This window comes from Saccopteryx bilineata, chromosome 4 (genome assembly GCF_036850765.1).
Source record: "Saccopteryx bilineata isolate mSacBil1 chromosome 4, mSacBil1_pri_phased_curated, whole genome shotgun sequence".
NCBI classification, from domain to species: Eukaryota; Metazoa; Chordata; class Mammalia; order Chiroptera; family Emballonuridae; genus Saccopteryx; species Saccopteryx bilineata.
In genome coordinates this window covers 23,762,843-23,784,302 of record NC_089493.1, presented here as the reverse complement: position 1 = coordinate 23,784,302, position 21,460 = coordinate 23,762,843, and the positions used below count along the sequence as shown (strand labels likewise).

The window sequence follows — 21,460 nt, the reverse complement described above, 5'->3', positions numbered from 1 at the left end:
CTTCTCTCTCCTGGGATGTTGCCTTTTGCCTTGGTTGCCACAGCTCACATCATGCAATGAGGACATTTTTAGAGACTGGGTCATGTGTCATCATCTAGTCCAGGCATCCCCAAACTGCGGCCCCCTGAGGCCATTTATCTGGCCCCTGCTGCACTTCTGGAAGGGGCACCTCTTTCATTGGTGGTCAGTGAGAGGAGCACTGTACGTGGTGGCCCTCCAATGGTCTGAGGGACAGTGAACTGGCCCCCTGTGTAAAAAGTTTGGGGACCCCTGATTCTAGCCTCTGGCTTCATGTATTTCACTCAATCCATTCCAACAGCACCAGCCTCCATCATATCAGCCTACTCTAAACTTAAGACCTTTGCATGGACCATTACTTCTGGAACATTCTCCTCAGATATTTACATGACTAATTCCCTTACCCTCTTTCAAGGCTTTTCTTAGAGAAAACCTATGCCAAAACTCTGACTTGTGGTGTTTGCCTGTTTCTTTTATTATTTTTAAAATTTTAAAATATTTGTTTATTGATTTTTAGAGAGAGAGAATGAGAGAGGGAGAAAGAACAAGAAAGAGAAACATCGGCCTATTGTACTTAATCATATTGTCACTGACTCTTGCATGTGCCCTGAGCAGAGATCGAACCTGCCACCTTAGTGTGTTGGGACACTGCTCCAACCAACTAAGCTACCTAGCCAAGCCCAATATTTGCCTATTTCTATGGTGAGGATACTGCTATAGCATAGTTGATTTCATGCTACCAAAGTGTCATCAACCAGCTCAAAAATTTCTGAAATTTTAAGATAGTTCTCAATAGCCGCATAGTTTCCCCTCCATATCACTATGTCCATGTTCAAGTTAAACATATGCTGTGCCACTGGAGGTGCCCATGCCACACTGTGATACAATGCATGGACAAGACCTTTTACAGAACAAGGGCTTTCCTTATGATGGGTTCAGTCAGCTTCTTGCTGATTGGGTTTCTTTGTTCAGTGGGAATAGGTATTGGTTCCCGGTTAAGAAACAGCATTTTCCTCTTCAAAGCAGTGGTAATGATTAACTTTGCTAATGCAGTCATCATAAAAATAGTAAACAGCGATGGGCTGACAGAGACCATAATCAATGATTAAATAGGCCAATTAATAAGCAGCAGCTTGGACAGCTCTTGAAAATTACACTCATTGTGCTCATGTGAACAGAGGAGTCTCTACTCAGCTAGATGGGCTGGATTCTGTCCTCAGAAACCAGATCACACCCTTGCCTGGATGCTGGTGCATCTCCAACCAGTACAAAATGCATGTCATATGTTGTAGGTCTGCAATTCTGAAGTTTTCATAATGTTTAAAAAAGTAAATGTGTTTTAATATACTGTCCCCACACCACAGACATACATACACCATACATCAATGACTGTTTCATCCCTTTCTATCTGGAAATAAGAAAGCAAGGGGCTTAGTTTTCATTGAGCACCTACTATAGATCTTTCTATACATGATCTCGTTTAATCCTCTCTCCAACCTTGAAAAGAGACTATTATATTCTCTACTTTACAAATGAGAAAACAGAACCTCAAATAGGTTAAGAAATGCGCTTAAAGTGCCATATACAAGAACTAGTATTCAAACTTGGCCCGAAAGCGCATAATTTGACCTTTTCCTCTACCATTTAGTAAGAGACAAGGATTCTTTTGCTCATTACTCACCTTCTAATTTATTTTCACTGTTTTTTAAAAATATTTCTTTCAAAAATTAAAGATAGGGATCTGTCGTAGGCCACCTACACCCAAGAATTATCAAATTGAAAAAGAAAAAAAAAATCTAAAAAGAACCCTCAGTCATTTTCATGTCTTTTAATAGGTAAATAAGTTAAAATTATGCATGTGTATTTGAGTGTATAAAATGTTAGCACTTATCTTAAAAATAAATTTTGGCTATGTGACCCTGTGATATGAATATTGTAAAAATGTGCTGATATGGCTTTGGGGGTTTTATGCTTTTTTTTTTTTTTTTTTTTGCATATGGAAAAACTGAGTGCATTCGTAGGAGCCGAGCTCCAGGTCCTGCAATGGGTCTGGCAGGTCCCAGATCTTCTGTCCTGTTTGAGGCTCCAAGTGCTGTGGGAATGGCTAGGACAGCCTGGCTCACAATCAGCACTCTGTCGATACTGGTGAAATAGGATGTAATATTTCCCTGACACACGCCCTAATCTTCCCCTCTCTCTCTCCTTTCTCCTCGCCCCTCTTCTTCCCTACAGGTCTTTCTCTGGAGTCCTGGGAAGCAGGTGATGGGCAGGACGCAGGTGATGGGCAGGACTGCCTCCAGCGCGCACCATGAAGCCTGAGTCTGCTTCTGCTCTGCCCCGGGCCCTGCTCCGCCTGAGCACTCAGCTTCCGGCTGTGCCTCTGCACGCAGCCCCCTGCTGCTAGGAGGTAGAGCTTCAAGAGGGGTCCTGAAGAAGGGCCTGCTCCTCCTTTTCACCTGGCTCACCTCACTGCTCTCTCCTCCTCGGGGTCACGGCACCCCCGACCCCAGCCTTCCGCCCGGCTTCTCCGCCTGGGGTGTTTGGGGGTCCGCTAGGAGGAGTGCACTGCTGAAGGCTTTCACCCACCCTCCTTGAATCAAGGCCTCCGGATCCACATGGATAGCTGAGATCTTTTCTTGGAGAAAGACACTTGGCTCCTCACTCCAGGCCCTGACTGTCCCCCCCTGATTTTCCTCCTCTTCTGCTGCCCTCTCTCTTCCCTCTGCCTCTTTCGCGACTTTGTTGCTTGTGTGCCCATCCGAGGCTGTCTTGTTTACTTTCCTCCTTCACCCTCTTGACACTGTGCGTGTGACTTCTTCCTCTCGTGTGCTCTCTGTCCTCCCCGACCCATCTCCTCTTCCGTTCTCCCTTTGCTACTAAGGGGCCTCGTTCCCCAAGGGCTGTTCCGTAGCAGTCCGCTCTCCTGGGCTCGGTCCCCGCAGCCACGATGAGTTTCACCGCGCACTCGGTGTTCTTCACCCTGAAGGTGAGCGTCCTGCTGGGGTCCCTGCTGGGCCTCTGCCTGGGCCTGGAATTCATGGGCCTCCCCAACCAGTGGGCCCGCTACCTGCGCTGGGACGCCAGCACGCGCAGTGACCTGAGCTTCCAGCTCAAGACCAACGTCTCCACCGGGCTGCTCCTCTACCTGGACGATGGCGGCGTCTGTGACTTCCTCTGTCTCTCTCTGGTGGATGGCCGCGTGCAGCTCCGCCTCAGCATGGACTGCGCCGAGACCTCCGTGCTGTCTGACAAACAGGTGAACGACAGCAGCTGGCACTTCCTCATGCTAAGCCGCGACCGACTTCGCACGCTGCTCGTGCTGGATGGCGAGGGCCAGTCTGGGGAGCTGCAGTCCCAGCGGCCCTACATGGATGTGGTCAGTGACTTGTTCCTGGGCGGAGTCCCTGCAGACATACGCCCTTCTGCCCTGACCCTAGAGGGAGTACAGGCCATGCCCGGCTTCAGGGGATTAATCCTGGATCTCAAGTACGGCAACTCAGAGCCTCGGATTCTAGGGAGCCAGGGCGTCCAGTTGGATGCTGAGGGACCCTGTGGTGACCGTCCCTGTGAAAATGGTGGGATCTGCTTTCTCCTGGATGGCCACCCCACCTGTGACTGTTCTACCACTGGCTATGGTGGCAAGCTTTGCTCAGAAGGTAAGGCCCTCTTCCCTGTTCCTCTGTTGGAGACCTACTCAGTGAGTTGGGTGAAGGCCAAGAGCCCTGACAGAAACCAGATCTATCGCTGAAGTGCATCTTTAGCTGCATGTTAGCTAATCGGGTCCTTTTCCCAAGGAGCTGGTTAAAATCCTTTGCTAGCTCTCAATGCAAAATTCATCAGATCTCAGCAGAAAGAGAATCCTGGCTACTCCCATCATCCTGGGCTTCTCACTCAAACGTCTGGCTGTACTCAAAGGGCTGGAAGGAGTGGCTACAGAACCTGTGCCCAGCGAGGCTCCTTCCACTGCAGCACACTGAGCAGGATCAGCACAGGGCAAGACATCAGATAGAAACGGGCAAAGTGGTTATCTCTGTCCCTCTTGATCCCTTGAGAATTGGACCCTTGGGGATGGAGGGGAAACTTCCCATTACTTCATCCTTATAAACCCCAGCATAAGGAATGTCTATGCAGAGAAGAATGAGGGTGGGTAGTTGCAGGTCCATCCTTGGCTCCACCGTTCACCCAGCCCTTCTGCTGTGCCCCTCCTCCCGCAATGTGGGAGGCATCTGAGCATGGGCTGTCTCACCTCCTCATTCTAGCACTGGGGTTTTTCTTATGGAGTTCCCCTTTCCTGCCCTCTGCTCTCCATGCTTGAGAATGGTACAGAAAGGCAAGGGCGCGCGCACACACACACACACACACACACATACACACACACGACAGGACTCCTGTCCAGCCAAGCCTCTGAGGGAGCTGGAAATACTAAGCATAACCTTGGATAATGCCCCAAGTTCAACAACAACTTTTCAGGGAGAGAGAAGAAGGGATTCGTGCCCAAAGGCTTAGGCTGCCTTCTCCTTATTCACTGAATCCTGACTGTTTGGGATTAGATCTGAGCAGTGGCCCAGACTTTACTTTAAATCTAGATTGCTGGACTCGCTAAAGGGCTACATTTCAGTAGGAAGAAACACTGAAGCAGCCAAGTGTGTGAGAACTGGCCATACGGGTATGTGTGTGTGTGGGGGGGAGGGGGGATTGGGATGAGTAAGAGGCAAGGAAGTCACAGTTCCTCCCATCCATTTTGAGTTAAGCCCTGGATTCTTCTAGAGATGTTTGTGTTGCCATCTCAGGCTGGGCACTTCACGGAGGTGGTGGGACGGTGTAGGGCAGAACAGTGATTCTCAACCTTGGCTGCACATAGGATCAGCGGGAGAAGTTTGACAACTCTCAGGCCATATAGCAAGGGCCAATTTACTCAGAAGTTCGTTGGAGGTGGGATCCAAGCATCTGTATATATTTGAGGCTTCCCAGGTGATTCTGTCATGCAACCAAGATGGGGAACCAACGGGTCGAAGGAGGCCAGGTGGATGGGGCCAGGTAAGCGTCTTAGCCCTGACTCCTAGGATCTCTTTATTGAGGTGAGGCCCCACCGCCTGGAGATTTATAATGAGAAATAGTGTCTTCAGGTATTCTTCAAACTTTCCCCGAACAGCTGAACCCCTAGAGCAGGTTGTAGTTGATAAGAACTTTAGTTAATAGTAGCTATTAAAAATTCTTTTATAATCAAAACTAAATTTATTTCACAGGTGCTATATGCTGAAGAGTAGGACACTTTCGGGGTCTCGTTGGAGGTCTCTACGTAGGTTATGCAGGGGCTATCATGGGAGCGTCCCTGGGTCTCTGCTGCTGCTTTTCTATATGGGGTTGGGCATCATATCACCTTCCTTTGGATGGGCTACAGGGGAGGCAGATACAAGACCTGCCTGTCATCCTTTTCTGTTTTCTCCCCCCATTGAACCCATTGGGAAAAGGGGTGGGGAAGAGGGGCCAAGCCGACCCCAACCCACAAAGCCACTTTGGGAATGTAGTTATTGAAGCACTTCTCACAAGCAGGTGCCTTTTGGAGCTGACTGCTGTTCCAAGGCTTCTTGCCTTTGGAGAAAGTTCTGCCTGAAGATGCTGACATGATCACTTGCTTTTCATTCGCCCAAAGGATCTGTTCAGTTCTCGGAACTTGTATTGAAAGCTGATGTTCTTCCTTTCTAGGGACCAGGGTGTTTGCAAGTGTGTTGTTAACTTGCTGATTATCCCTGATTGCGTTTTTTTCTGTGTGTGTGTTTAAAAAGAACTCATTTCCTCCGGGCAGGTCTGGATCAGCATTTTTCCTGCAGGAAGAATCTCTATACTGTCTATGTATACAATTTGTCTTCTCTCTCTCTTTTTTTGCATTGTGTTTGTGTGTGGTCTACAGCAAAATTTCTTTGAAGCAGATTGAAGATGATGTTACAATATGTATATTTTAATAATAGTTCTTTCTACAGGGTTCAGAGCATCTCTTGGCTGTGGATTGATACTTCTGCCTGTAGAAGACAAACACACAGCTTAGCTCACTTATTTTCCTGATGTGTGACTAGAGTAAATAAACTGTGTAGTAAGAGGAACACGCGGTTGGCATGGAACAGAGCAGTGCAGAGGTTGAGGTGAGGGTGTCTGTGGGGGAAGTATCCAACTTTACTGTTGATAACTTGGAGCCTGTTGATGCCGGTAATTGCTATAATTTCTAATCAATCACAAAAAATAAATGCATCACAGGCTTTTAGAGAATATCTGTTCTCTCCACACATAGTTAATTTTTAGAGTAAATGAGAAAAACTCACCTGTAACATATTAAGGGGGAAAGAAATCACAGCAGCTGCTGAGTGTCAAGCAGATCTGCATAAAGCAAGATAAATAGCCTAAACAAGTGCCTGCCCGTTTTCCTAAAGACAATGTGGTGAAGCAGGCAGTGAGGATGTATCCACCCCTCCCCCCTTTGAATCGCACAGGTCACAGCAGTCAGTCCCGTGTCCCAGGCCTCTGGTTGTCCCGATTTGCAGGATGGGCCCTACCACTTGATTGCGTGAGGGCTTGCACTGGGTCTGGGAGATTCGTCTTGTACTTCACACTTTAGCATTTCAGGAGCAGGAAGAGCTGAATGGGCTCCTGCAGCTTCAGATGGATGTGGTCAGGGCCTGCTGGAGGCACTCTCTGTGGTCTATTAGTTCCTAGCAGGTTGGCAGAGTTGATGTTTGCTCGGCCTGCCTGGCTTTCTGTGCCTCGCTCACTCCAAAATGCATCCATGCTGCATCTCAGGAAGAAGGCACAGAAGGACCTACATCTTTTATGGGCTTCAGACTGTTTTCATCCCCTGTTGGGTGTCTAGGTCTTACCCAGAGGACACCAGAGATAGCTGCCATGGGAGAGTTGGGCATAGTGGTGAGAGGTCCTGGACACCACGTCTTCTCTTTCGTGTGGTGAAAGGCTCTTAGCGCCGGCTGCAGACTCCACTTCACGCAGCCTGCACGGCAAGACCGCATTCCAGGATTCCCAGGGCAATTACTGGTCGCACTGAACATTCCTGGTGCGTGACAGAGGGAGAAGACGTCTGCATTTTTACTTCCAGGTGTTAATGTTTATGTAGAAAATATTTTGGTGCTTAACTTCTGATTTGCTCATGTTGTCATTTACCCTTTCCTTTTCAGTTGTGTTCTTGGAGGACAGAAGAAGTGCAGATAATTCCAAGTGGTGCTAAAATTACATATATATCCGCTCTGGGATTCAGTTAAGCCACGGCACAGCACATTCCCCTGGGGTGGGTTTGGTGCAGTCTGTCCTGTTCTGGGCAGCCTTGAAGCTCACTGCACAACAGGGAGGGATCCTGAGCTCCCTCTAGAGAGCAGGTCCCTCATGGGTCCCTGAGAGTTTGTCATTACCTGAAAATGAGTCTACACCTGGTTGTTTATTTTTCATCCATTCTTAGTTACGAATGTGCATGTTTTGAGTTTCTCAACAATCTTGTGGTCATGCAGAATTGATTCATTCCCAAGGTATATACATTTCAGTGCTAGCCCCCCTGAAGAGTTTATTTAGTATGATGTCAGCCTGTTTCAGGTAGGCTGGGGCCAGGGAAAGATGAAGAAGGCCTCCCAGGTTGACCTCTACTCCCAAACCTCATAAACGGGCTAGCTACCTTTTCCTGCTGACACGGGCAGGTGCACAAACCAGAAGCTGCTCGTCTTGAGTCTCAACTCTAAAGTTGTCAGGTGTTGGGATCCTGCAGTGAAGTGTAGTGGTAGGTGTTGGAGACGAGGCTAGATCTTATAAGTATCCTGTTGAGTGGGGCCCGCTAGTCTCCCATCCCCCATCCCTCCTACTGTCTGCAGCTGACATCCTACTCCAGTTGGTTTGATTGATGGCTCAACGCTACTGTGTGGCTTTGGCATGCCTTCCTGAAAGTTAATTTTAATCACTTTTCTTTTATTGAGAATTCTGTGACTCTTCCCCCATTTCTCAAAGCCAGGAGGACTAGGAAGGAATGGTATTCCCAGAGGAGGTGCTTACCTGAGCATTCACCAAGGGTCAGAGACAGGAGGTGCTGGAGTTGGGTGTCAGGGATTGCCACAGCCCGCTGGGCCCTCCTGCTTAGGGCACTTGTGTAAAAGCACAGTCATCTCCCCGCCCCCTGCCCAGTGCGTGTCCTGCCAGAATTATTACTGGCTTTGTTCCTAACCTGTGTCAGCCCTGAAAGGCCTGGAGGATGGGGGGCTGGAGGGGCGTGATGCGTAGTCCGAGAGTAAGGGCTAACTCCTTTCAGCATCCTTCTCCCTGATATGGGGCCCGTAGCAGGGAAGCAAGGCCTTAAAACACACACAAAGGAGGTCTGCTGCGTCTGAGTCGTGGTTCCCCACCCGCATTCAGGCTTAGGTGGGACCAGCCCAGCCAGCAGGGGCTGTCGCTAAACGGAGCCTGAATAAGGGTCTGATTGCTCCTTTTTCCTCCTCTCCTCCTGATTACCAGATGAGATTTCCTGGGTATGCTGCATGCTAAATGGTAGAGCAGCCAGCCGCCTGCCACTTGCTCCAATAATCCCTCTTTCAACTGCTCAGGGAAGAGCAATTTTTCACCCTCTCCCCCTCAATAGCATCTCTGACCCCTTTGGAGAAACAAGACTCTCTTCCTTGTTTCCCCTTCGGTGGGGTGGGCGGCCCCTTTCCTTTGCGGAGCCTGCGCACCAGCTGCAGGCCGCGAAGGGGGTGGGTGGGTGGGTCTGCGTGACGCTTCAGTCCAAATTCAGCGGCCTTGAGGGTCGGCAGGCATTTTGCCAGGAGCCTTGAGTGGCACATGAACTTGCATTTGCATTTGGTAATGAGACACCACAGGCCCAGCGCTGGGGGCTAATTATCTTCAAGTCCCCTATCTCCCTTTGCAGGCTGCCCTGAAAAGATGGCTTCCAGGTCCTATGGCAGCTGACCATCAGCTGGGTCCTCTCTCTCCTTCCCAGGACGGAAGAGGTGGAGTGGGGGCTGTACTTGGGGGGTGGGGCTGGAGTGCCTTCCCTGACCACTCCCATTGCGCTGTAGAGCGTGCTCAGGTCAGTGAGGCCCAGAGATGGAGCTCCAGTGAGAGAGGGTTTGGACAGGACCCTGAAGGTCAGGCGGTCTTCCTTGGACAAAAACAGTAATAAGGTGACCAACTTTTTTACAATGAAAAGGAGGACAAAAATAAATTGAAGAAAACAATATCGTAAATAAAAGAAACATTTTATTCATTGCAACAGTAATATACTATAATATGATAAATGCATAATAAAGGCATTTGTAATATTTTATATTGTAATTATGCTTACATGCCTATTAATTTTTAATAATTGTAAGAAAAAGTACTCATTTAGATACAAATACATCACATCACACGCAATGGATCGACTCTGCATCAATCGAATACAGACATTTATAGATTTGTTTTCCAATATCAAAAAGGAGGACATGTAGGAGGACACTTTTTAGGGAGAATGGAACTTGCAGAAGGAGAGCTGTCCTCCCTAAAGGAGGACGATTTGTCACCTTAACAGTAATGATATTATTGCTATTACTGTTCCTGAATATTATGTGCCTGACATCCTAGGTTCTGTGAGCTGTCTCTTCGAATCCTCACAGCACGCCTAGGTTGATCTCATTAACTAGCCCCATTGTGTAAATGAGGAATCTGAGGAGCTGAGACGTTTGGAGCTTGAACAAAGTTTCGTGTAGTGGTGAAGGGCACGGCTTCTGGAGTGAAAGAGATTTGGATTTAATTTTGGACTTATCCACTTATGAGTTGTATGTTTATGGAGAAGGTTTGGAAGTTTCAGTAACCTCATAAAAAAATAATAATAGCTAACAGTCATAGGGTACTCATTCCATGCCTGCACTGTCTCCACAGCTTTGCATGTATTAGCTCTCCTACTCCTCACAACCACTCTTGACTCACTTGTTATTCACACTTTGTAGATAAGGATGTTGAGGGGCAAGAGATTAAATGACTCATCCAAGGTCACACAGCTAAGAAGAAGCAAAGCTGGGCTTTGTGTCTAGGCATCTAGGCAGTCTGGCTTCAGAGCCCACACTCCTAAAAGGTATGCTATCCTGCCTTGCAGCAATTCAGGGATAAGAAATCAGATGTTATGAAGTTGTTGAGAGCATGAAATGAGACACCATGTATGAAGTGATAAGCACAAACTCTGGGATAGAATAGGTCCTGACTCTGGACTGTTGGTCCCCGGATGTGCCTAAGAACAAACTTCGTGTTGATTTGGTTTCACAGGTTGGGAGCTTTCCTTTGAGCCCCTCTCCCACCAACTTCTATTTTCCTTCATCTCAGTTTAAATGTGGAAGAGAGAAAAGGAGGGGATTTCAGGAGGGTATAGAATCCAATTTCATTGCCATTTGCCCCTGCCTAACAGGATGGGGTCACTGAGCGTGGGTTGTGCCTCCTGGACTGTCTTCAGAGCTCTTTGGGTACCAGCTGGTGTTCTGGTGTACACGGCAACCCGATGGAGTGGGGGGGGGCGACTGGTGTTCTGGTGCACACAGCAACCCGCTGGAGTGGGGGGGGGGCGACTGGTGTTCTGGTGCACACAGCAACCCGATGGAGTGGGGGGGGGCGACTGGTGTTCTGGTGCACAGGGCAACCCGATGGAGTGGGGAGGGCGACTGGTGTTCTGGTGCACACAGCAACCCGCTGGAGTGGGGGGGGGCGACTGGTGTTCTGGTGCACACAGCAACCCACTGGAGTGGGGGGGGCGACTGGTGTTCTGGTGCGCACACAGCAACCCGATGGAGTGGGGAGGGCGGCTGGTGTTCTGGTGCACACAGCAACCCGCTGGAGTGGGGAAGGCGGGCCTTGCCAGCCCACTGAAGAGGTGAGCGGACCAGACTGAGCTGGCTTTGAACCTGTTGTGGGTAGAGGGTCGGAGGGCAGGTGTCTCTGGGACCCGAGAGCCCAGCTTCCCCACCATGGCATTTCATGTCTGCTTCAGGCTCCCTTCTCAATTAGCACAAATGGCCTGTGTCTCCATGGTGAAATGGAGCGTTGCCTCCCTGGATGCTGTTGATAAGCAAAATGTCAAGCTCCTGGTATAGGAGGTTATCAGCTAGGCCAGTCCCGGGAGACATGCTCCTCCCTGTCAGAGAGGAAGAGAGACGATGAAAGCGTGAGCGAGAATGAAATGAACGATTTGAGGTATTCGGTCATCACCCTGAAGGCCCTGGTTTGAAGTCAAGTGCCTGGGATTGGACTTCTCAGTCCCGAAGTAGTTGGAGCAAACTACACCACCTCGGAGCATCCCTGGACAGCCGGACCTCTGCAGGCTTACGTTTGGTTTCCCAGGGGCCAGGAAGTACCCAGCACCCAGCCCAGGGTTGGCGGTAAATGACAGAGCTCCTGGGTCACTCTCTCAGATGCCTGTTTGTTCTCCTGTTCCCTTTGACTCTCTCCACAGATAACACATCCAAACTCCCTTTCTGCATTTCTTCTCTTTTCCTCTGTGTGTGTGGAGGGGGGGGGGGATTATCACAGAGGCGGATTGACCATGAAACTGACATTTTTATATATCCTCACTCATATGGTCCCTTCCCAAGGCCCCACACCTCACTTTGCATTTATAATTTCTTTTTTCTTATGGAATCCCCAATGTGAGAAGCTCCCAGCCCCAGCTCTGCGGATCCGCCTCTGTTAAGAGGATGTGTTGCTGTCGGTGACAGCAATGTTGCTCTGGGTGTATGTGTGATTCCCTGATGACCTACAACCCTTCATCACAGACGCATTTTCCTTCACTTCATAACCTATCGGGCAGGAAGAGCCCTGGAGAGGGAGTGTGGGAGGTTGGAAGGCTATTATAGGAATATGGTTTGGGAGGGCATGGGGGTAGGAGGAGACATCTCGGTTAGCCAGTGGGTAAGGAGGGGGTGTGTTTGGAAATGCTTGCAGTAGGTTGACGGTAGATTTAGAGGAACAAGCTGGTGTTCAAATAGAGGGAACGCCCCAGTCTCTCTCCTGAGATTTTCCCAGCTGAAGGTGCGGTGTTTGGTTGCTGGAGCTCAGTGGGGGGCTGTGTTACAGGTGACAGGCTGTGGCTGACGGAGGAGAAGCAGGCGGTGTGGCTCTGCGGGCCTGTCTCCGTGATCTATTTGGGAACTGACAGTGCCAGTGGGTTGTCATTACCGCTGTTGTTCTCCAGAAATTGATGTCTTTGGGTGACCTATTTAAAAGCAATACAGGGCCCCCTTTAAATGTGCCATGGTCTATATCTGCTCTCATACCTCTGCTGATATTCGCAATGTTCCTAAGTAATGTATTTCCCAAAGTTAAAAAAAAATTTTTTTGAACCCAATAACCAGTACCAGCAGTTTTTAAAAACAAATTGATCTCATAGTCATCCAGCCAAACCACCCAGCGCAACTCTGATAAAACTGACTTTGCATGTGATACTCAAAACTGTGAATGCCTTCAGCTCTTCCGGGCAGGAGTGGGGGTGGGGGACGCTGTACTCCGTCAGGCTGTGCGAGGGCCTGAAGATGTGGAGATAAAAGAGAGGCAGCAACAGGAGCTGTAGGCAACTTGAAGCTCCTGGCTTAAGCTGTAAAATGCATTTAGGATTCTTTTGGTTTTACTGAGCCTTTTATTTAAGTACAGTATCTTTGTAGCTAAGAAAATGACCCTGGGGAGCTTTGCCTTCAAGTTTCTCCATGAAACTCTGTGCATCTGATCCTCTCCTGATAATTCTGCCCCTCGCCGGCCAGTTTGGCTCTCCTGAAGCGGTCCTGTTTGCCGGTGACTGAGTCTCAGGAGTCCAGTGGTTGTTGGCAGCGCGAGGGCTGGTGTTTCCACTCTAGCGGGCAGTGTGGTCCAGGCAGTTCTACAGCCTCTCCCCCAGGGATGATGGGCAATGTGCCGCCCGAGCCTCTGGGGAACGAAGACAGTGCAGTGTGAGAGTACAGCTTACTGCCTTCATGAGCTGCTTCCAGATAAAAACAAGAACCCCACGTGTGAGGAGGGACAGCTGAAGTCACTTCTGTGTGATCCAAACAGTGGAAAAGGGCTGACAAAGCTGGAAAGTTATTGGACACTCGTGCCCCGTGCTCCTTCCTCATTCTCTCAGGTTTCTTTCCTGTCGGGAGGGGATCCCGGCTCTCCTGTGGTTAGCCTCGGATGGCCGAGGGAATGGGGCAGAGTGGGTTCCAAGGCCCCTTACCCATGGAATTCTTAAAAAGATTAGTCGCTCCGCAGTGTCTTTGCTTGCTTTGGGCTGGGAAATACAGGGCTGGAGTTCGGGCCGAGGCAGTGTTCTGGGGGCCCTTCCATAGTTTTCTCCTGGTGCAGAGGAGAAGTCCTCTGTCTGGGATGATGCACACAGATCCCAGGACCCGCACAGATGGCAGCGCGGCGTTTCTGTGGCCGCCTGGCCGTGGCTTTGCCCTGGGTGTTGCGCGGGAAACCAAGGCACATTGTAAAGAACCATGAAATAATAAGTTTGGAGGGAATTTTAAAGGTCTTTGCAGCAAACTGCTCATTTCCCATCTCTTCCACTGTACCCCCACCCCACCCCCAGTCCACGACGGAATAGGGGCTCAGTGCTTTCCAAGGCAGCCTGATGTGTCTCTGATTACTGCTCTCAGGGAGCTAGCGCTCCCTACATCAGGCCAAAATCAGCTTCCCAGCCGCTTCCTCGCTGGTCCTCCATCTAACGAAAGCAATCTGACCTTTGCAATGGGCCTTGTGGGTGAAGGGGATGGGTGGTTCATAACATTTCTGGGTGATGCTTCGTAGGAAATAACCCTCGTGTGAAGGTAAAATTCATAAGGGATCCTCTAAAATGGAACTAGCCATGCACACACCACCACCGAGTTACTTAGAATTAACTGCTTGTGATAAATCTTAAACAACGGGGGAGGCACTGATGTGGGAAGAGAGTCTGAGGTAAGCAGGTGATTCATGCTCCAGTCATTCTGATCCTAGGGAGCTCGTGCTCTGAAGGATTCATGGTTAGCCCATCTCTGGCTTTATTACCTGTGCCTCATTTCGTCCCCTAAGATGTCCCATCTTCCTCTATACACAGCTAGCTTTCAGCATCTCTGAGTTCCCGAGGAGCCCCCTAGAAACCTCTGATTGCTCGGCAGTAAGATGAGACGTTCCAGAATGCTGCGGGACAGAGAAAATGGAACCGGGTTGGACTCGCTTGGCAAGCCCATCCTGGCAGCCTGGGTCAGACACCCCGGCAACTATCAAGATTTTGCTAAAAAGCCTAACAGGATGCTTAAAATAAAAGACAAAGGCTTGAGCTGGAGCGATGTTGAATAGCTGCTCCCGGAAACTGGCCTTGGAAGCGTAAGCCTTGTTGGAGAATGCTTCCTACTCTGCCAGGTTGCCCGGGGTGGCCCGTGATTTTGGCACTGCTGGGCAGAAGTCTCCGAGGGAGAGGGATTAGGCAGGGCTGGAAGATGTTATTCCCATGTTGGCATGGACTGGAATTCCCTCCTGCACCCCAAGGGGGATGAAGCTAGTCTTGGCTCTTGGCCATCTTCCCATTGATAGTCCTTTTACTGATGCTGCAGCAAAGAAAAGAGACTCTGTCTTATAATTTTGTGGTGTAAAATAGTTTACTTTGAGGAGCAAAGCCCACAGATATCATGTTGAGTCCCAGCATTGAAATGTACCCAGTGTCACTGACTTCCGTTCTGAGGTCTCACTGTCCATGGACCCCATAGAGCCAGGCTCCATGGACCCCAATTATGTGTGGGGAAATGAACCTGACCAGCTCACAGTCATGGTAATGGCCACATGGGAAGATGATTGGGTTTTAGTTGCTGTAGAAACTTTGCTCTTTGCTTATTCTGATGTTGAGTTTTCAGCCTGATGTTAATGCAGATCGGGGCTATTTTTTTCCCCTAGTAGAATATATAACCAGTGGCTACATTTTAATATGTCTCTTGGCTCCCTTTGGCTTTCACATCCCTAATGCAAGTCACAACGGCTGAGCTGGGTTTCCCAGTTCCTGTGGTAGGAACGCATGAGGAGAGGTACACTCTATGAGAACTCTAAGACAGGAAATCAAGGCGGAACCCTGTTTCCCTTTGTTAATTACTGCACATACAGGCTTGGGGGCTAAATGCCACATCTCTGGAAGCTGACAAAAAGCAGGTGCTCAGTAAATGTTCATTGCCTTAAAAAAGCACATTGTGCGTGTGCGTGTGTGTGAGTATGCATTCATGCTTCATACGTAGACACACCTGTGTTTATGTATATGTGTGTATTTTCTCACTAACATGTCTAACGGATGGAGGCAGGGTCCCAGGAATGTGAGCTCAGGGATGGCTGTTATGTAATTGAATCAGTGGGGTAGATACGACTTGGACCACAGTGGCATGGACCACCACGGAAATGCTTTCCGTCTTTTAATAGGAAAAGTGGTCTGTTTACTGTGGGAAAGTTTTCAATGAATCTGTGTCAAGCACCTACACAGTTCACCTGGTTTGAGCTAGCTGAGGACAGGCTAGAAAAGACTTTTTTGTTGTTGTTGTTGTCATTTACAAATCAATGGTTTCCTGTAACAATTAGAGGCAGCAGCCAGCCTGGGACCATGTAAATGTGTGTGGAATGGCTGTTTCAGGCAGGTATGTTGTTGTCACTGGAGATGGAGAGGCCCCATTAGCTCCTGTGGATTCCCTAGAGGAGACAAGGCTCGCTGGGGACAGGATAATTATCCTCGGGTATGGGAAGAGCTGCTGCAGAGAGGAGGTAGTGGATACAGGGCAAAGAGACTTGAAGGGACCAGAGCTGCAGAGGAAGAATTTTGATGCCTTAGAGCTGTTGGACCATGAAATACATAGCTTTGCCGAGTCTTGTCATTGGAAGGGATGCAGCAGGTTCTGAAGTGACACCCGTCAGGAGTGTGTGCTGGTGTGTGTGCCTCCAAATCAAGGACTCCATGGTCCTGGGATCTCAGCAGCCTAGTCTGCCGTTGTTTGATCATATACATCCTCTGCCTTTCAGGGGGTGGGGAAATTATTCTCTAGATCAATGGCCTTGAGAAGGGGTCACATGCAAGACCATTCTTTGGGAATAGAAGAAAGAAACAATAAACTGTATGGTTCACTTATATGCAAATTATCTATAAATAAATAGACATCTATTGGAAGAACATAGTAAAATTATTTTTTTCTAAAGGGGAATTCTGCCAGAAAGGTCTGGAGGTCACATATGTCTACATTTCTCTTTAATCAGTTATAGTTACTCTCGGCTTCCTGTTGAAATCTCTCGCCCCTGGGGCTCGCAGCTTCCAGGTGGAGCTTTGGCTGATGCCAAATATGTTCCTGACTCCAGTAGTGTGTGTGGGGCTCCTCTACTCTGCCTTTCGCCCTGCATGTGGTGGTTGTGGTTATCCTGGCCAGGTGATTTTGGAGGGCCCCACGGGAAGGTACTGCGGTCACACCTCCCTTCTTCTGAGGCCTCACTGTTCAGAATTGCTAATATAGAGGGCCCCTGGTTTACAGTGATTCTGTTTATAATTTCCTTGACCTTACAATGGTGTGAAAGTGATAGCATTCAGTAGAAACCACACTTTGAATTTTGGCCCTTCCTTGGGCTACAACATTCTCTTGTGGTGCTGGGCAGCGGTTAGCGTGGCCACAGTCCCATCACGTGGTAATGGCTGATACTGTGTTTATTGTGTTGAATAATTTGCCCAACTCCAGGCAATGTAATATAACTGTTCTGAGCACATTAAAGGTAGCTTGAACTCCCTATGCTATTTGGTAGGTTGGGTGTATTAAGTGCATTTTCAAGTTATGAAATTTTCAACTTAGGATGGGGTTGATTGGGACTACTATTCCACAGCCTCTTTCAGCGGAAAAGTCAAGGTATTGATGGGGCAGCTTTGGGATGTGTAAGAGAACAAAGTCTTTGAAGTATCTTTGAGCATTAGCAAAGCAGTTGGTGATGTATAATGGTCGTGTTCATTGGACTAGGCCGTCTGTTTATTGGAGTAACTTCATTCTTCTAATATTCATGGCATGAGTGCCTCTTAGTACCAGTGTGGTCTCTGCTCTTGAGGAGCTTGTGGTCTAGTTGGGAAGCCTGCCAGGAAAACCGGTACAAAACACATTGGAGCTGTTAATATACCAGGTAGATGTTTGTAGAATAGCTCGAGAGGGAGTGTTCCGGCCCTGGCCTGGAAAGAGCATTCACCTGGAATGCCAGGGTCTCCTGCTCAACCCCATGGTTGCCAGTTGGCCCCAAGGGCACTGGTTCAAGCCCAGGTCAGGGCACGTATGAGAAGCAGTCAATCCACAATTAAGTGGAACAATGAGTTGGTGCCTCTCTCTCTCTCTCTCTTTCTCTCTCTCTCCCTCCCTCCCCCTTCCTCTCTCTTAAAAATTAATGGAGGAAAATAAAAAAAGGAGTGTTGCACGCTGCTTGGGGTGGGGGTCGGGTTGAAGGAAATCTCACAGTGGAAACTCTTGGGCTAGACTTGGGAGCTTTATTTAGTAGCCTGGAAGGAAGGGGCATTCAGGGCCGCCCTATGAAATAGCAGGGTGCTATTTCTAGCAGTTGGCAGTAGTTTATGTGGCTGATTTGAAGGACTAAGGCCCATGGAGAATAACAAAAGAAAGAGTCAGGCGGGTCTTAACCACTATGTGAGGATTTTGGATGTTATTTTTTTCTGCAGTTGGGAGCCATCAGAAGTTTTTAAGTTGAGTAGTGACAGTCAGATTTGAATTTTAGAGAGATGGCTGTTGGGACAGTTTACACAATGGAATGGCTGGTGATTAGGGGGCTGTTGTATGGTTGGGATGAGTCTATACTGGTGTACAGGGTTGGGGAGTTAGTGATGGAGGAAGCGTCAATTGCGGAGATGCTAAAGAGAGAAACTTAGTCATTGGAAAGGCAGCGACTTTTAGTAATTTGGGGCTCAGGCTGCTAGGCTCTGACACGCACTAGCTGTGCAAACTTCAGTAAAGGAGTTCTCTATGTTTCAATTTCACCATCTGTGAAATGGGGATAATAGTGCCCATCATTTAGGATTGCTAGGAGGTTTAAAAGCTAGTACACATAGAATGCTTAAGAACAATGCCTAGCACACAGTAAACATTCAGTGAATGTTAGCTATTCTTGTAAATTATTATTGATTACCAATTACTATTAAAGAAGGACAGGAAAGTCTGTGGGAGGAGTATACTTGGTGAAGGCAGGGGAAAGATAGTAATATTTGGTTTGTCTATATCCTGACATCCTCAGAACCTGTAGGACAGTGGCAGGGAGGTGGGCAGAGGCAGGTAGAAGCAATGGTTCTGCTAGGGAAGAGGTTGGGCTGAGTCCAGATGTCAGCATTGTTGTTTGACAGGGTGAGGGAAGGCTTACACATGTATATGGTTGTACAGGCAAGGAGTATAATTGAAAGGTGAAGAAAGCTAACCTTGAAACCTTTAGAAACCTTAATATTTAGTACAGTAGAAGTAAGAAATCCATGATGGATTAAAGCAGATGACTTTAGAAGGTGGAGAAGGAAATTAGGAATAAAAGTTCTTTTAAATTCCTCACTGGTCAAACAATGGAAAAGTACAACTTCTCAACTTGACTGAAGTGGGGGCATGCATTTGAATGCAATAAAATAGTATAAAAATTACATAATTTAGTTTCAAAACAATTCACTTCGGTCTTTTTCTACCTTCACTTTAGTGAGGTAACTGGGAAAATTTCTGCAAATAGAAATTTGAGGAAACACTTACAAATAGAAACTTCTGTCTCATGTATTGATGCTGAACCTGAGGATTTTGGATGCTCTTCTCACCATGGAGTTTCTAGCTCCTAGAGCATCAGAACCCAGTGGGAATCAAGCACTCGCGATCTGAAGGAATAAAACCCAGAGAAATGAGATGACTTGCCCAAGATCAGCACGTTGGCATTCTGGTTTGTACGTTGCTTTTCTTTGAGACCATGTCTCTTAAACATGAAATGCATTGGCTACATTTTTCTTGGAGTTGCGTATCAAACTCTCGTGGGGTGTGTGTGTGTGTGTGTGTGTGTGTGTGTGTGTGCCAGCACTGATGCTCAGCTCAAAGCCACCCACCGTCTCCTGGTGTTGGGGAGGAGAGTCCTCTGACTCTGTTCTCTGTGAGCTCAAAGAACCAGATCCCCCAGAGCAGAGGTGTGGAAGCCCCTGGCACAGCAGCCAGTAATGTAAGTGCTGGTAATTAATTTACTTGTGGTTTCTCTATCTCTGCCCTAGGCTGGGGTGCTTGGAAAGAAAACGAAATACTTTCTTAAGGAAATCGAGGTTCAATTCTGGTTGCCTGCCTCCTGCCTTTCTCCTGTTTCCAGCTCTCCAGGGCTGGGGTTGGTGGCGGGGGCGTGTTCCGAATGCTTGCTGTGCATTACAGTTTTCCAGGAATTTCAGGACACAGGAATTTTCACCCAGCTGTGTTGTGTATTGCTGTTCAGCAATCTGAAGTTGCTTATCCAGCGTAAGTCAGAATGGGGAACCTAGGGAGGAAGGGGAACGCCTTCAAACATTTTTCTAAGCAGAAGAAATTGAGGTGTTAGGGGCCCAGCTGGCCTGTGATGGGAACCGAGAAATGGAGCCTACGTGAGCATGCATGCTCACATGAAATCTCTTACTGAGACACGGCGATGCTTTTTGAAAAGTACCTTTTCCACCTCCTACAACAATAGCATTCAGTTACTGAGGGCCCACTGTGTGTCACGTGCACTGGGCGTAGAGTGATGAATAAGACAGGTGTGCCATCATGCTTAATTAATCATGCAGTTATTAGTGATGGATGTTTTGAAAGGAGAAGCATAGGGTAACAGTGACCTCTTCACACCTAGCAGAGCAAAGACTGTGAAGTTCAGAGGTGTGATTACCGCACTCCAAGGAATCACAGGGTTCCAGGCTTCGTTTGGACCCAGTTTCCAGGCCAGCTCTTCCCCAGTTTGCTGGGCGAGGACACAGGTAGAGCCTGTGGACTTAGGGCTGAGTTTCAGTTAGTGCCCACATCTGGTCATATTATTGAGTATTGCCTCAAAGATCCCATCTTAATTTCATGGAAATCTTAAGATTTATCACCTGGTTATTTTGATTGACTAGCTTTAATGATGATGATGGTGATGAATTACTTCTCATGAAGTGATTTCTACATGTTAGGCAGTGGGGTAAGTGCTTTCAAATGTAACTTCCTTTAATTCACCCAATCACTTCTACCAGGAGGTTCTACTATTGTTTTCCAGGTGTTATAGATGAGATAACTGAAGTTGAAGAGGGAAAACAATCTATCTGCCAAAGAAACAGGTCTGGGCTTTGATCTGGAGCTTTCTCTCTCTCTCACCTCACTCTTCCCCCTCTTCAACCTGGCATTAAACAGTGGCTCCTAAGGCCATCGATAGCCCAACCCTATTCTCTGCTGACCCAATGGGGTACCTTTAGTATGCAGGGTACCACTTTCTTCTCTTCACCCACTAACTTCTGACCTTTTCCGTCTCTGCACAGGACTGATTTTGATCCTGATTCAGACACCTGTTGCAAAGAGAAACATACATACAAACCGTGCTGGGCACTCTACTTCCCTACTTCTTATCTTTGGTGTTTTATCCTGGCCCATGCGCCATTCCGTTCAACCATGAACTACTTGAATGAGAATCCAGTATTTTCTCAATCTTTTGTAACCCATGAACCCCAAGTAATATTTTGTTATAGTTGGTATTTTGTCAGCTTAATCCCATCATCTATCTAAAAGACCTCTTTTCAAGCTTTGGTGGAAATCTTTTGCTAGTATTAAATTGTAAAATGAATATTGTTTTAATTTACATATCCACCCCCAACATATATAGTATATTACCCCTGCCCCTTCTTGAGCATCACAGTCTGATCTACTTTTATGAAATGGTGACCTAGAGAGGCAAGGTAACTTACAATAGGACTGTCAGCTAGAAACTGGCCAGGGGACTGGGACTATATAGTCCAGGTATCCTAATTCCCAGTCTAGCGTCCATTCCCATAAATCACACTAAGCAAAGATATGTGGCTCAAGAGAGTTGATTGAGTCAACAGAACATTGATTGCCAAGCATAATCTGGGGTGATCAAAAGAGCTATGGTGCCTGTCTTCATGGGCCTTACAAATCAGAAGAAAATACAGCTATGGAAAACCAATAAATGTATAATTACAATTGTGATGAGTGCTCTAGATAGAAAGAACAGGGTGAGGGAAGATGTAATGAGAAAGAAGGGGCGCTAGGAAGGCCCCTCTGTGAAGGTGACATCTGAAGATGAGAAGGAACAAGGAGAACGCAATGGAGAGGCTGTATGTATTCTCTGTCACTTGGCTGGCCTAAGAACAAGGTTGACTACTCTAATAGACTTGACAGGAAATATGTTTCTTTCCTTTTATATATTTGTTTGGAATATGGCTGATGGTTCCTACAGAAGGATG

At 47.8% G+C, this 21,460-nt stretch overlaps 1 protein-coding gene across 13 annotated transcripts in view; it reads left to right on the top strand.

Moving 5' to 3' along the window:
* The window catches only part of NRXN3 (neurexin 3), a 1,648,091-nt gene that overhangs the window by 68,092 nt on the left and 1,558,539 nt on the right, over positions 1-21,460 (top strand). For all 13 annotated transcript variants that reach the window (XR_010731058.1, XR_010731057.1, XR_010731056.1 and 10 more), the window contains exon 2: positions 2,251-3,674. Coding sequence is in view for 10 of the 13 variants with exons in the window: in XM_066272928.1 (XP_066129025.1) it covers positions 2,966-3,674 (709 nt within the window). In the remaining 3 variants the exon portion in view is untranslated. The remainder of the gene's footprint in view (positions 1-2,250; positions 3,675-21,460) is intronic.